The 14,789-nt window shown below is 38.4% G+C and overlaps 1 protein-coding gene across 1 annotated transcript in view; it reads right to left on the bottom strand.

Moving 5' to 3' along the window:
* The window catches only part of RABEP1 (rabaptin, RAB GTPase binding effector protein 1), a 51,680-nt gene that overhangs the window by 20,358 nt on the left and 16,533 nt on the right, over positions 1-14,789 (bottom strand). Inside the window, exons 2-4 of the mRNA XM_075719431.1 lie at positions 10,169-10,297; positions 7,762-7,965; positions 6,338-6,498 (exon numbers count right to left, since the gene is read on the bottom strand). Coding sequence (XP_075575546.1) covers positions 6,338-6,498; positions 7,762-7,894 — 294 coding nt within the window. The 5' untranslated portion in view covers positions 7,895-7,965; positions 10,169-10,297. The remainder of the gene's footprint in view (positions 1-6,337; positions 6,499-7,761; positions 7,966-10,168; positions 10,298-14,789) is intronic.

Below are 14,789 nucleotides of genomic sequence, written 5' to 3'. Positions count from 1 at the left end.
GCCACAACAGTTTCCATTATTGTAGACATTTGGAGAAAATCTCTAAGTAAATAAAAATAGCTAACTAAACTTGCACTTCCGATACTCATCTTACTGCTATTTATTTAGTTCAGCCGTCATCTCAATGACAACAGGCCGATATTACTCCATTCACGGAAGGCAGCTAAATTTTAAATACATGCGTGAATTAGGCCATGAATATCTGCTTTTAAAGAGAATGTTAGCAAATCCATCACTCTCAATACTTGGGAGAAAATTTACGGATCAGGCATTCCAAAATATGTACACTTTTCTGTTATTAAAGTCCTGTGTTGCAACTTGCTGCCACATAGCACACATTAAAAAAAGTGTAACACAAGAACTGCATGAATTTAAATTACTACTGATGTAGCATTAATTTTTGGTGTTCCTGTACTAAATATCTCAAAACTACATACAGCCAGTTTATCAAAAACCCCATGATTTTTTCAAAAAGTAGTTCTGGAAAGATCAAAGCAGGACAGCAGAATGAGAAGACTGATACAAGGAGAAAAAAGAGCCAGGTAAAAATAGTGAGAAGTAAAATGAGAAATAGCATCCAGTGTTCAAATTCAGAATTGCACGTCAAAGGGTGGCCTTGACATCCCCATTTCTTAAATGCTGTGGCTTTCCTCCACGGATGCACTAAACGCTTTCCAAGTGAAAGTAGCAGCTCCCATGGACTCCACAACAGCAAGCAGAACACTCAAATATTCACTGCAGTAAAATTCTTCAAGCCACAAAGAATTTAAGCAACCTAAATTTGTGTTGTTTTTATGCATGAACGTTCAGAATGCTCAATTGTTCTCTATCTTCTACTGAAGGAATTCAGCAGAGGAGGGAAGGCAGAGAACTACGTCCCAAAGCTGAAATTTCAAAAGATGACACTTCCTAACCTGATCAGCAAAGACAGCTGCTAAAAGATAACATTCATGTCTTGTTTTAAATCTAGACTAGAACACAGGTCTTAGAGGGTACTCATTTGACTTTCAGTTTCTGGTAAGCTTATTGACAACTGCATTCTGAGCAAGACTTTCAGGAAGAAAAATAGACTATTTTTAACCATTGAGGTTTTCTAAACTTAATAGACAAAATAATATTGCAATACCTGTCAATTATCCAAATGTTACGAGGCCTTCGGCCTCTGAAAAGTTTTGAAGACAACTCTATAGACAAAACAAAATTAAATTTCTTCACGTTTCACTCCCTTCGGCTATATTTTGTCACTGCTAGTTTGCTTGTCCAAAAAGTACAAATAAAATCCATGAGGAAAGCAAGAGACATCACATGACACAGAGAATTCAATACCACGGACATGTGACAGTGTCACATGTACATACATATCCCGTCACTTGCAGCCAGCAACTCATCAGTCACATTTTTTGAACAGATGGGAGCAGTTCAACTTCAAAGACTGCTTTATGTTTCATTTATTGTATCAGTTCTATTCATTTAATGTTACCTATAGCCAGCTCATATGAACTAAAGATAGCCCAACATTTTTAGGACTGTTGAATAAGCTTTTTCCTAATTATTCAGGATAACTGCAGGAACATTTCATCGCCAGCCTGATTTCACACAGTTCAACACTGAATATAGAGCAACAAATACGTCCATGCTGGAGCCAGTCAAGTTCAGAGAAACAGTCAGAAAGTTCCCCAAAAGCAAAATCAGACTGTTTAACAGCAAACAACTGGAAAGACAAAACTGTATCAAATTCCACATGACAGAAAAATTACTCTAGCTTTTACTGCTTGGTAAATGGAGCTGAAGTTTGACACAAATTATTGCAAATATGTCATTTAAAAAAAAAAAAGGAGGGGGGGGAGATTGAGGGAGGAAGGATCCACATTAAATGTCAGTGTGATACTGAGCTAAACACTCAGAATAGCCTATATCTGCTAACAAAATGAGTGCTAGTCACTGAGTCTTCTTTTGAAGGTAAAGTATAATTACTGAGATTCCCAAATTCTCATTTTATTAAGAGACTCCCAAATTGAGGTTAAAGTTCCCACTCAAACTTTGAATAAAATGAGAGTATCTATCCTGTCGAAAAATGCTACATTAACATACTGTCAAGTGGCAAGAGGTGCCACAGTATCACATTTCCTGCATTAAAAGGCTTTATTCAGACTCTTCCAGAGGTGTGATCATCAAAACATTTATTTCCTTCTAACTTTTTGCCAAACTAAATTAACTGTCAAAGACCAAGGTTTTACACATTATCAGCTTGTTCATCACCTAATCAAAAACAAAGCAGCCAAGCCCCAGCAAACCTGCTTCCCCCCAGCACAGCGGCTGAAGAGCACTCTGCAAGGGATCTGCAGACCACAGCATGAAGATGACTCCAGAGGGAGAACATGCTAAAAATGGGTCCAAGTCAACACACAAAACATTGCATTGCTAGCCTGACAGCAAGCTACAGCAATCCTGAATGTCCTTACTGTTACTCCAACCAACATTTTCAGAAGAACAAAATCCTGGCTGAAGAAGTCTCAGGCATGTACTGCACCTGAATTTGTTCCTTAAAAATGAGACAAGCAGAAAACACACAGACACAATTTGAGAATCTCTCTTTAGAGTAGGAGTAAACCATTTAAAGTTCATCTAAGTCTAAGTTCACTGTTCTTTATCATTACCAATGAAAGCAGCTTACTGTATATCAGATTTTATGGCCAACTCTGTCACAGAAATCAGATTACCCTCCCCTTCCAATTTCCCCTCTTCTGACTAATAAGCACACTTCGTAACAGGAGGTTTGTCCTATCTTGCTCTCTCTATATGCAAAATACCTGTTCTGCAGACTTCCGCTACTCAGAGTTTGACACAACTATGCTAAGAAGAGTCTTTATATTCATCACAGCTCCAACAGAAAACCAGATCATTTCCTGAATGGAAAATGAGGTCTGAATAAAAAGGACTAGCCAAATTTTGCCAGTGTGCAAGACTCATCCCCACAAAGTCACTGTCCACAGGGAACCCAGTCATTACCGAGCAGAGAACTTGCATGGAAGCACATGCTGCTATGGCTGGGTTACTTTTGGTGTCTGTGATAACAAAAAACCCAAAAAACTATTTGGTATTACAAAACAACAGGAAGATAGAGATATTTTTATAAATCACATAATACATTTTCTGAAAGATGAATCACTAGGTAAGCATGCTTATCATTAGAGCAAGGTATTTACCTTTTTTGAGCCAAGAAGGGAGATTTGTAGAATACACACAAAGTTTTCAGCACAAATTTCTTAGAAATCGTTACTTTATGATTTAAAAAAAAAAAACCAAACAAAACGAAACAAACCACAGCCCAAACCACAGAACACGCAAGCTTTCTATAGAGATTTGACAATTTGCAACTCTAAACATATTTACATGGAAAAGCAAACCAGCTGCTTCCAGACAAGTGCATGTGTTCCACCAGACAGGCTCTTTCTGAAAAGACGATGCTCAAGAATGCCAAACGCCAAGTTTGCAGACTAGAGTTGGATATCTCCAGCAAAGCAGTCACAATCTAGTAAATACAGGTCAAAACAGTATGCTTGTCAAACCATTACCCACTCACTCTAGTGCTCCCGAACCAGGATAAATAACATGCACACTGGTATGTGTGCTCTCAGGCTTCCAAAACTGTACACTCAAACAAATAAACAAACTTTAAATTCAAAGAGATATTCACAGAAGTTGGAGCAACATTTGTTATCTACCCTTCATCTCTTTCAGGGGAAAAAGTATGCAGACAACAAGCATAATCGTTAGCAATTATGTGGCCACAGTATTAAGTTTCATGGATTTTCTTTGTTGTTTACAACCGATTCTATAGCCAAACTGAACACAACTGAACTGAGATATTATCCAGCCAAGAGTTCCAAGAAGGTTAGTGTCCTGAACTGAAACATATGGCTTGTAATTTTGTCTCTGCTCTGTCCATTCTTCTCACCTCATCCCTCATTGAGAATACTAAACAATGGTATGGTTTTCTGCTAGTTTTAAGAAATGTGATATATGCTGGTACAGCACCTACTTACAGCCCAGTGACCACAGAGAGCAAAGTACTTTTTTTTTTTTACCTACTTTTTTTAATCCTTTGAGATTTTTTATTTTTTTGGCTAGAAGAGAAAGATATTTTAGAAAAACTCTTTCCAAGTTTATGCCTAAAAATAAAATAAATCCATCCTTATAATGGAGCATATAAAGATGGAGGATGAATACAACATTGTTGGCTGGAAATACCATTTTGCATGAAGAATTGATCACAAGTTTTCAAAGAGCATACCCCAAGCGATCAAGAAAATTCCTCCTTTTGTACTGACTGCTGATTTATAAATATTCATTATTTTCCTAGCCAAACACAGCTTTTTGTGGGCTTGGGATTTGCTTGTTTGTTTTTACGTGAAATGAATGTCCTTCTTCTAATTTTGATCTAATTCTTATTCGTCTCCTTGAGGAAAAACCTCACAGGTTTAATGATGAAGAAGATTAAAAAACCCATGCAAAGCAGTTTAAATAATTATTTCAAGCTGCACTCTGAAGACCAGATTTACCCCTCCCCCCTCATATTACATAAAGTACACATTCCTCTGCTTTACAGGCCTATAAAGCTTTCCAAGCTCATATTAATCACAGATTAATAAATCAATCACTTTTTCCTTTAGTATTACAACAGATATTTATTTGCTTTTTAAAGGAATATAGTTGAAAATGTTATTTATCTGCTATACTAAACTTAAATGCTAACTGGCATGTAGTAAAGCCACTAAGTTTAGGTGAGCCACTCTGTCATCTGAGCAACTTGTAACTCCAACTATTACATGATTAGTACATTCAGATCAAAAAAAAGTCCTGAGATTTTAGTTATTGGAAAGATTCTCTCAGTCAAGAGAGATTGTTTTCTGAAAATTCTTACTGGCAATTTGTTGGTAATGCACTGCCAGGACTTTTACACTATGAACTCTGCATCTTCCAGGTTGTTTCTACAAGACTCACCACACTGATCCAGTTTCGAACCTTCCTTCTAGCTTCAGACAAAGCTTCTAGCTTCAACCAAAGCTTCTTCTCTTAAATAGGGCTAAAATCTTCTCTTAAAAACAGCTGATGTCTTAAAATTCCAGTGGCAGTAATTCTGTAGTCACAGAACATTGCAAACAGGCTTTACCCTGACTTCCACCTTTATAAATCAGGACTACAAAAAGAGCAGTCTCACTGAATACCAAACAGTAATTCTGCAACTACAACTAGCAATGTTCAAGAATCTCTTTATAAGTCTCAGAAAAGGAATTCCATTTTGGAACACTAGTACTGATTGCTTGTTACAACATAGTAAAAATAGGTAAAATACTTATTATGTGGAATGTTTGTGACATTCAATACTGCGTTTCTTCTGCTGAGAGCAGGCATAAACAAGGAAATGCAGTGGTGTGGCAGATTATCAGATGTTAAGTCTATTCCTGTATTGAATACAGGACCATTTATTACATTAAAATTGTCTTAGAATACCTTGAAGACTACAGTAAGCCTGCTGAGAAGACAAAATCACTTAAATGCAAGTTTTTATAATATGATAAACAAAGATCTCAAAACATTGATCTATTTTGACTGGTTCAATTTCCTTCCTGCCTGAAAGAGAAATATACCAAATCTTCAAACTCAACCGAAAAAAGAAAAAAATCCAAACTCAACATAAGGCACTCAATCTACTTCTATGAACTCTTTTAAGTCACAGATCTTTGAACAACAACAATAAAATCTTTCCAAACTCCAGGGCAACTATCTTTCAGCATCTAGAGCCTGTTGTTTTATGACAGCAAGGTTCTGTATTTCCTAGGAAGCCAGTAGTACTGTGTTGCACAAACACGGCTTACCTTAAAGAAAGACAAAAGACATTTTAGATATAGTGCCCATTACAAACCTCAAAATAAGTTTGTAAAATTGGAGAAAAGGAATAAAGGTGCAGAAGTGTGATGGAAATTTTATAAATCCACAGTCAATCCAGAAAAACCTAAAGGGGGCTTTACTTGAGTTCATTTGACATTACAACAAGAGACTTTACAGGGCCTCCTGCTTTTACAAGTTGAAGGCCAAATCTTACCATCTTCTCAGGTGCAATCTTCTTACTGAATCCACATAATCAGATACAACACCTTTATGGATTCAAATGCAGGATTAGGTCATGATGACTTCCATGAACAAAGAGCTGAAAGTTGGCAGAACGAGGCTATGTGTATTTCTGAGGAATTACAGCAGGGCACAGAAATGAACTCATGCATAACAACACAAGTGTATCTTGAAACAGAAATTGAAGAGCTTGATTTCAACATACCTTTTTCATTTCATTTTCTAGGTTTTCTTCCTCTTGACCTTCAGACAGTCGCCGCCTTAACTCTGCTATCTCCCGTTCCACATTTTCTCGATATTGATTCCACTGAGCTCGCTCTTGCTCCAACCTGTGATGATACTGGAGCTCATAGTCACGAACAGTCTCTATAAAACAGTATTTTCAAAACTTATTTTCAATGTAAGTTAAAAACCAGAGCTTTAGGAACTCCATCTCCAACCAGTCAGTGATTCATCATAATTGATCAAAACTAGGACAACAGTGAACTCTCCCTTCCTCTCTCTGCCCTTTAACTCTTGCCCCAAAGCCCAACTACACAAGCAAAAGATTCAAAGGAACTGCATCTCAATTTGCATCATCACTAGAAAACAAACAAACAAGCCTTCAAAACTGTGTAACTCCTAATTTCAAAACAACATACATGTCTAACATCCTATTTAGCAGCACATTTTGTGCCTCCAAGCACATCATCCAAACAAACTACCAAAACCCTACTTATTTACTCCAAAATGCAAAGCTCCAAAAAGCTTTCATTTACCTTATTATTAATAATATCCCTTCAGGTAAGGGTCTGTCTTTGTTTACATTACCTACAGCAGCTGGCACAACTGAGCCTTGATCTAGGTTCATGTATCTCTGTAGATCATAAACAAACAGAAATTTGTGTACTCAATATACATGAAGATTCGTGTTCTCTGGGGGGAAAGCATAATCAGGTGATGGAAGAACTGCCTACAGCCAACAGGCTGTTGGCTCAGGATATTGTGATCCTGCTTGTAAACCTTTAAGAAAACAGCCAGTTATGGCAACAGTCTGTCCCCAGTTTACATCCCGCATTTTGTTCCCTGCACATAGTTTGTCTCAGAAACGTCAACAGCTGTGCAACACAAACATAACAAACAATAGCTCAGAACAATCAAGAAAAAACAATGACCCACAACTGATACAGAGCAGCATATTCAGTCACTAGCCTGAAGAAAAGTCCATGTGATAGTACTGGAGGGACACTTAACCGTCTGACAGCAGAACTATGTTTACACTGAAGGAGAGAAGAGAATCATGCTGTCAGCCTAAAGCTGTTTTCAGACTTGTCAAATTACATGCATTGTACTTATGTTCGTGGAAGGATGAAGTATCACATTCACAGTCCCTCAAAAATGTTTTGCATATTATGTGGGAGTTCCCATTGCCACGATTCCTTCTAAATTCTATCCTCATATTAACAGAAAAGAGCCACCAAGCTCCTTTTCACAAACTTGGGAACTACGCTTCATCCGTCACTTCTGTAGCCCAGTTTTGCCAAGCCATGAAAAGCAACTACCCATATTCCGTGCAAGAGCAGGCACAAACCGCTAACGCATACTGAAGAGGTGTCTGATCTTAGCGACAGCAGCTTGCCTGGTTGTTACCTTTCATAATAGCTTGTAGTGAAGCTACTTCTTCTTGCCACTGTCTCTTCACCTCATCAATAGCTTCCTGCTTTGTGTTCTCAGATACTGTAGCTATAGCTTTGATGTTCTCCATTTCAGCATGAGCTTCCATCAGCTGGGTCCGCAATTGTCCCAGATCATCTTGGGCTGCTTGCAGCACTGCATTTTGTCTTTTCAGATCCTCTGAAAAGAAGTATTATTTACATTTACCTTGATTAATAAATTCAGTCTGAAGAGTACAAATAGTTGCTATGGCAAAGAACAGTGCTCTAACAAGGGGGTGAAGGAAGCACTGATATTAAAGCATCAAACCATAACAACTGAACAAAGGTTAGCAGGCGTCTTTAGTCTTTCTTGACTTTGCTTGCCCTTGCCTTTTATTAAAAAGTACCTTCTCATGGACGCAGCCACAAAGCAGACACTGTAGATATAACCTACGAATCAATATACCCAATGAAAATGAACTGTGCTTTTAATTAGTTCATTATTATTTAACTCATTCTGGTAATGAATCTGGAAAAGATAAAACCAGACATGAAGAGAGTTCTTTCCCCATTTTTGGCACCAACGTGGTCCTGAATTTGGATAGAACACTTTGTATTTCTTGAACAGAAACACTCCGTGACCACTACCTCGAGCCCACATAAGAAAACTATGCAGCCTAATTTGCTCTTTACCATGATTTTGCTAAAGCTAAGTTTCCACTAAAAAAAGGGATATGTTCAGTGGAACATCCACTACTTCCCTAACTGTTGCAACTATAAACAGAAATTAAATTAACTGAAAACTCACGAGGATAATGTGAAATTAATCTGAAGCAAAGAGCTCTGGAAGATATATCTTACACGATGCAGTCCAAAAGCACTAATACAAAATATAGTTTTATGCCCACACAGCCTATTTCAATGGCAATCACTTTTAGCAGAAACATCTGGCCAACGTACAAACAACAGCAAGCTATCTCCATTTATTTCCCTCTGTACCAAAATGCTTAATCAATCCTGGTGCCCAATACCTTACCCCTTGATGGGAAATACGGAACCCTAAGCTAATCGGGTAAAGGGCATTAATCCTTGTGTAAAAAAACCCAAGATCTTGTAGCATTTATATTACTTAGTTCTCAACTGACAGTATCAAGGGTGGGCAGCCACAGTCCCCATTTAGGAAATGGTCTTCAAGGACATGGAGGGGAAAAAAGGTCTGGGGGGGGTGGGGGAGGGTGGGGAGTAATTGCTTGTAAATTCTCCTCTGGTATCCTTTCACTTTAGTACATGTGAAAGTTGGATTATTTTTTTTTCCACTCGTCACTTCCCCGCCCCCCCCCCCCCCCCCCGCTATTGGCCGACTGGTTGGGGGCAAGGGCGGGGGGGGAAGAGAGAATTATTGCTGATCTCATCAGCAGTGTCTTGTATCTTAAATTTCCCTTCATCCAGCTGCTAGAAACACAAAGAAATAGGCCTTTTGTATGATCTGATCTTCATTATGCCTGTTGTATTTCTGCTCTCATAAGCTTATACAAGCAGCTGCAGTCTTAATGCACTACTTTTTGGCTTTGCTTTCATATGTTAAGGACAGAAAAATCATCAGGATTAGAAATAAATCAGTTTGGCTCTCAGAACAGCAGCTATCTCTACTCTCCAATTCTTCATCAGATATTTGAGCTCATATGGTTCAAATTTTCCCATAGAGTGTTACTGAAATAGATACCTTTGGCTGGTATTAAAACTTTTATAATGTTTGTCTGCTTACATTCTACCTCAGATGGAAATTTAAGGCAAATTAATACTACATAAAAAAGCTAGCCACAAAGTACAAACAACACACCATCTCGACTATGTCTTTCCACTTACCAGATCAGCTGCTGTTCAGAGAGAACGAGCACACCATGACTTCAGAATGTTAGTATTAAAACTCAGTGCTGGTTTCTGCATGTACATCAAGTTGCTCTGCTGATTCCTATCCATGCAGGCAAATCTTTAAATTAATTCTAAAAATTCATTCTAGGAAGCTAAATAGCCACCTATTGAATTTTACTCTCTCCTTGTCTCTTATGTTCTTATTATGTATCTGTTTAAAAGACTACTGCCACGTTTTCATTTTTGGCAAATCAGAAGTAACAGTCATGCTGGATATGCAGTCAACTATCCCAGTACTGGAAGAAAAATCCCTTAAATCCTAATTGTCCTTAACCAACTTCTTTTTTAAAAAAAAGAAAACAATAAACAGCACCACCACCCCAAAAAAAACCCCCAAACACGAAGTATGTGGTGTGTGCAGGCAAATGGGGAGTAGTAGTTGACATTACAATTGTTATTCTTCATACAGGTATTATTTGAGGCTCAAGTTTAATTAAACTTTTGAATAATTCAGAGAATTGAGAACTTACCTTCCTTAGCCAAGTATAACTCCTTAAATTTTGCTCTCTTTTGGTTAAATTCTTGCTCAAGTTGCTGCTTTGTGCGCAGAAATTCCGCATTGACCTTTTCCAATTCTGCTACCCGTTGTAGAAGAGCAACTAAAAATAAGACAGAAGATAAGGTACATCACTAACAGTTAAGGCATCCCCTTCTGCAACTTTGAGGTTTGGGGCTTATCCTTTTTAAAATTTCTTTATTCATTAGCTCAGCTGTTGCCCCATGATACATCAGGACAACTAGTCAGTCTTTTAAGCAACAAGGGAGGATATGTTTTTCTTAGACTGTGGCACCAAATTGTAATAGATGTCTTCACAGCACTAGAGGTGCATGTGGCAGGGAATTCCGTAGAAAGCAATCAATCTCCCAAAGAAAACCACAATTTTGTATATACAATAAAGGAAGAAATGAAAAAAAAAAAAACAAACCCAAAACCAAACAGTGCCAGAATTATTTCTGTTGGTGCTTCTTTCCAAAACACTAGGAATTTAGTCACCAGGCACAGGAACAGCATATGAAGGCTGAACAAAGCACCAAGTTCTCAAAGGCTGAGGTCAAAGAAAACAAAGTGACAGCTGCTCAGCTAACAACTACGGAAGAACAAAGCACAGAAAAACCCATAAGCTAAAAATTAGATGTCATTATCTTTCCTGTCTTCAGTTCTGCATGTTCACCAGAAGGTTTCTCAGACTATACTCAGAGAAGTTTGTCAGAAGATGACCACAACCTATGGAGAAATAACTGATCATAAGACAAAACTCTCCTTATTTCCAGCAGGTAAAAATCCTCAAGGGCACACACACACACCACACTACTTTCCAGTATTTACCACATTTGCAGTTGATCTGGTGGTACAAAAGAGGGAACAGTAGGAAGTCCACAAGATACCTAAAGATTGTTACAATGTGGTTATTATTGAAAAAAACCATACAATACCACTTTATGATGCTATAAAAGATCCCCCACAACCACCAACCCTATAATATTCATCTTCACGTGCACTATTAACTTCTTTGCACCTGAAGAAGTATAGGTCTGGTTTAGGTACCAGACTGTTTCACATTGCACACCCCAGAATTCAAATACAAAACAGAAACAAGAGACAGATGAACTAGAACAAAATCCACCTCCATGCTGCAATACACCAAGCAAATAATGTTCCTCTACACAATTCTCTACCTGTTCTGCAAAAGCATTTTATGGACATGTTCCAACTCTGTTGTCCAAAGCTGAATCACTTCTTTTCAGTTATAGCCTCTATATAGCACGGACTAGATATATAAAATATTGATCCATCAGAAGTGTTTACATACGACACCCAACATGTTTCCTACTAAAAGTAAATAATGAAAACATAGTGCAAAGGCTACATGACTTCAGCATCAAACATTTAGACTTATGAACAGCCGGAATCAGATCTAGAGCTTAAAGTGATAAAATACTGGATGGTCAATGCTATTGAGATTGGGTGAGTTATTTTTAGTACTAGATGATTTAGAGCAAGAGCAGACACAAACAAAAGAACCTTTTAAAAGCACAGGTATGTTTTGCCAATTGCTGGCTTACGGTGTTACAAAATACGGAACTTAATCTGTTCAACTCTGTATCAGATAAAACATATATATGTAAGTACAGGACTGAAGAAATTTTAATGTTGCTTTTTTATTGAAATCCTCATTTTGTCTTTTTATCAGCTTAAATATCAACACATCAGTTTTTCTTGCCAGCAACCCCTACCTGGATAGTGCAAAGCCAACTGCACAGGAGTATTCTCCAGAAAATGAAAGCAACCTGTAGCAAAGACGACACACTGAGAGCAAAGCTTCAAATGAGCTAGGAAAGCGGCTGGATCAAAACCAGGAAAGAAATAGCACACATGGAGCCAGGCCCAAGTAGCAAAAACACTTCCCAAGGCTAAAGAGCTGCCTTTGATCTCTTGCTGAAGTCTTCCAAAGGGAAAGGGTTTGCCTACATTTCCACTCCCCACTGACTTCTGAGGGAGGGTGATGCCAGCAAAGCTGCTTCCCCCAGCCCGGGGGAAGAGCAGCTCGCCTGCTGGCCCAGGCCAGAGCCCCCATGCAGCCTGCTGCTGCAACGCCTGCTTCACACCTCTGAGGAATGGCTCTAAGGAGGTGGTTTTGATCTCACAGTTTCAGCTCTTGAAAGTAAACGATTAGAAGCACTAAAGCCTAAGTGAGCTGTATGTGGTGGTTAGGGGCAGGTTGCTAACCCAGGTCGAGCCAGGCAGCTCTGCATCGGCCAGCAGGCCCAAAGCCACATGCGCACATTCAAAAAAAAAACCAAGGAGCAATCTGGATGTTGCTCACCTTACAAACACTGTTTTGAAGACCAGACCAAAAAATTGTTTAATTCTACAATTACTAATTCTGAAAGTTAACAAATCAACTGCAGACGTCAGTAAACCTCCCCCTGCTCCGAAAGAAGACTCAAGCACTCCTTGCTTACTTGTTTCCCTTTCCATCTCTCTTTTGCAGAGAGACAGCAGCAGCTGTGCTACTGCTCCCATGAAAAAGCTGTTGTGCAAAGCAACTGAGTTGTACTTCTTCTGAAGGTGAGAGTTGCTTCTGCTGAGGATGGAAGGAAGAGAGGACACCACAAGAGCAGAAACTTCAGTGCTTTAGGCTGGGGGATCAACAAACTCATCCTTTTTAATTCCTCCCACCCAAACGGAAAGAGGGATGGCAGAGTCACCAAGCAGGAAATGCAATTTAAACTTCAAATATTTACATTTACAGTATTCCCCTTCTTTGCAGCTGGCAGTTATGTATAAAAAAGTAATAAATAAATAATCAACCTCCACTACAACAGAGCTCCAGCCACTGTCAGGACCAGCTGTAGGCATTCGAAAAACAAATGGTTTAAGATCTCAACTGCAGGTCACGCATCACTGCAACTGTGTATTAACATCATTCTTTTGATTCAGAAACTAAGTTTAAAATGGTTTTACCACCTGTACTATACATGTGGCTCAGGACAGACCTTCCTGTTCCTCACACCGGAGAGGAGGTTGTCTGCACTACCACTATCCACACTGCAGTGATACAAAGCACATAAATTTGAGGACAATAAGCTGCATGATACATCAACCTCCTGAAATGCATGTGCATAAAAAGCAAAGGCAAATGAAGGTTTGTTTTCTAAGACATGAGAAGTACCTTTTTTCTAGTAAGTATGAATGATTAAATTTTCACCCAAATTACTTGCTTCTCTGGGGATATGATTTGTATCATGGCCATACAGACCCTCCACTTTCCAAAATGAAAGCATGAACCCAAATCCAAATTGCCAGATGCAGGTAACCACAGGCTAAAGTCCACCTGGAACCACACTGAAGTCAATGGCAGGAAATGGACTCATTCATAGATTTTTCAATTAGGCCTTTGTCATTTATAGCGGACTTCTTGCTCTGAATTTAGGTCCAACTCACCCCAGGTCTGTAACAGAGCTGAAAAAGAAAACTGTATTTACCATCATAGGCTATTGACTTAAAACTGACGAAAACAAATCAATCCCAAAACCAAAACATACATTTTGCAGTGACAGTATTCATTAACTTGCCAGAGTCCCTGTCCCTATGCTCCCATTTCCACGCACAGAAATCCAGCTACCAATGTTTAACGACATCAATGAAGTATATAGTCAAAGCCTGATAGATGGTCAGCTCTCATGGAGCTACTCCCGACTGAAAGAGGATCTTGTGTTACACGAGATCAGAACAAGCACACAACATGCTGTATTTCATAACAGCAGTAGTGTGGAAGATCTAATTCCCTAATTAGGGTCCTAACTCATGAAGAAACAAACAAAAACCCTAAAGACCCAATTTCTTAAATCCTGAAATGGCACTGAGAAGAACTTAAATTAAAATTGATATGCCAAACTGAAAAACAAACAAGAAGTCCCTTTGGCCAACAATTTATTAGCTGTAAATAGCACTTTTTTTTTTTTTCCCCCAGAGTATTGGGGCAAATAGACTACTGATGACATAGTTAGACATGCCAATTAAATTACTAGCTTTGTTTCTAATGAATGACATGGATTTTGCAGAGACACTTCAGGTCAGATGCAGGGATCTCCCTGTTTAACACTAACATTATACCAATGTACGGTATATGCTATTATGTGGCTTAACCAGGTAGAAGAACTCAAAAGACAGGCAGCAAAATTTATTTCAGAGTGGAGTCATGAATTTACAGGAGAGCCATGAAACTATTGGAGTACACAAAGAGAAACCCTAGTGAAAAACATACAACTTTCTTTTAACCCACTACACAGCAAAATTTCAATTTCAATCAGGAAAACACAGGAACAAACACACATTTCTTACTGATTAGTTACTTAAATGCTGTTTCACACATCAGCCCCCAAAAGGACTGAATTTTATGTATGACAAAGTTTCCGGTTACACAAACATTTAGTGACCATTCCAGAACTAAGACAGACAAAGCTGATTACCAATAAGACTATTTTTGAGTACTAGGTCTATTTATAAAATTAATGCCACAAAGCTTTCTACTTTATATTTAAAGTGTCAAACATGACATCAAGAGTTCAGTCCTACATAGCTGAAAT

This window comes from Pelecanus crispus, chromosome 12, assembly GCF_030463565.1.
Source record: "Pelecanus crispus isolate bPelCri1 chromosome 12, bPelCri1.pri, whole genome shotgun sequence".
NCBI classification, from domain to species: Eukaryota; Metazoa; Chordata; class Aves; order Pelecaniformes; family Pelecanidae; genus Pelecanus; species Pelecanus crispus.
The sequence above is the reverse complement of the archived record's forward strand: the minus strand, read 5'-3'. Positions and strand labels throughout refer to the sequence as shown.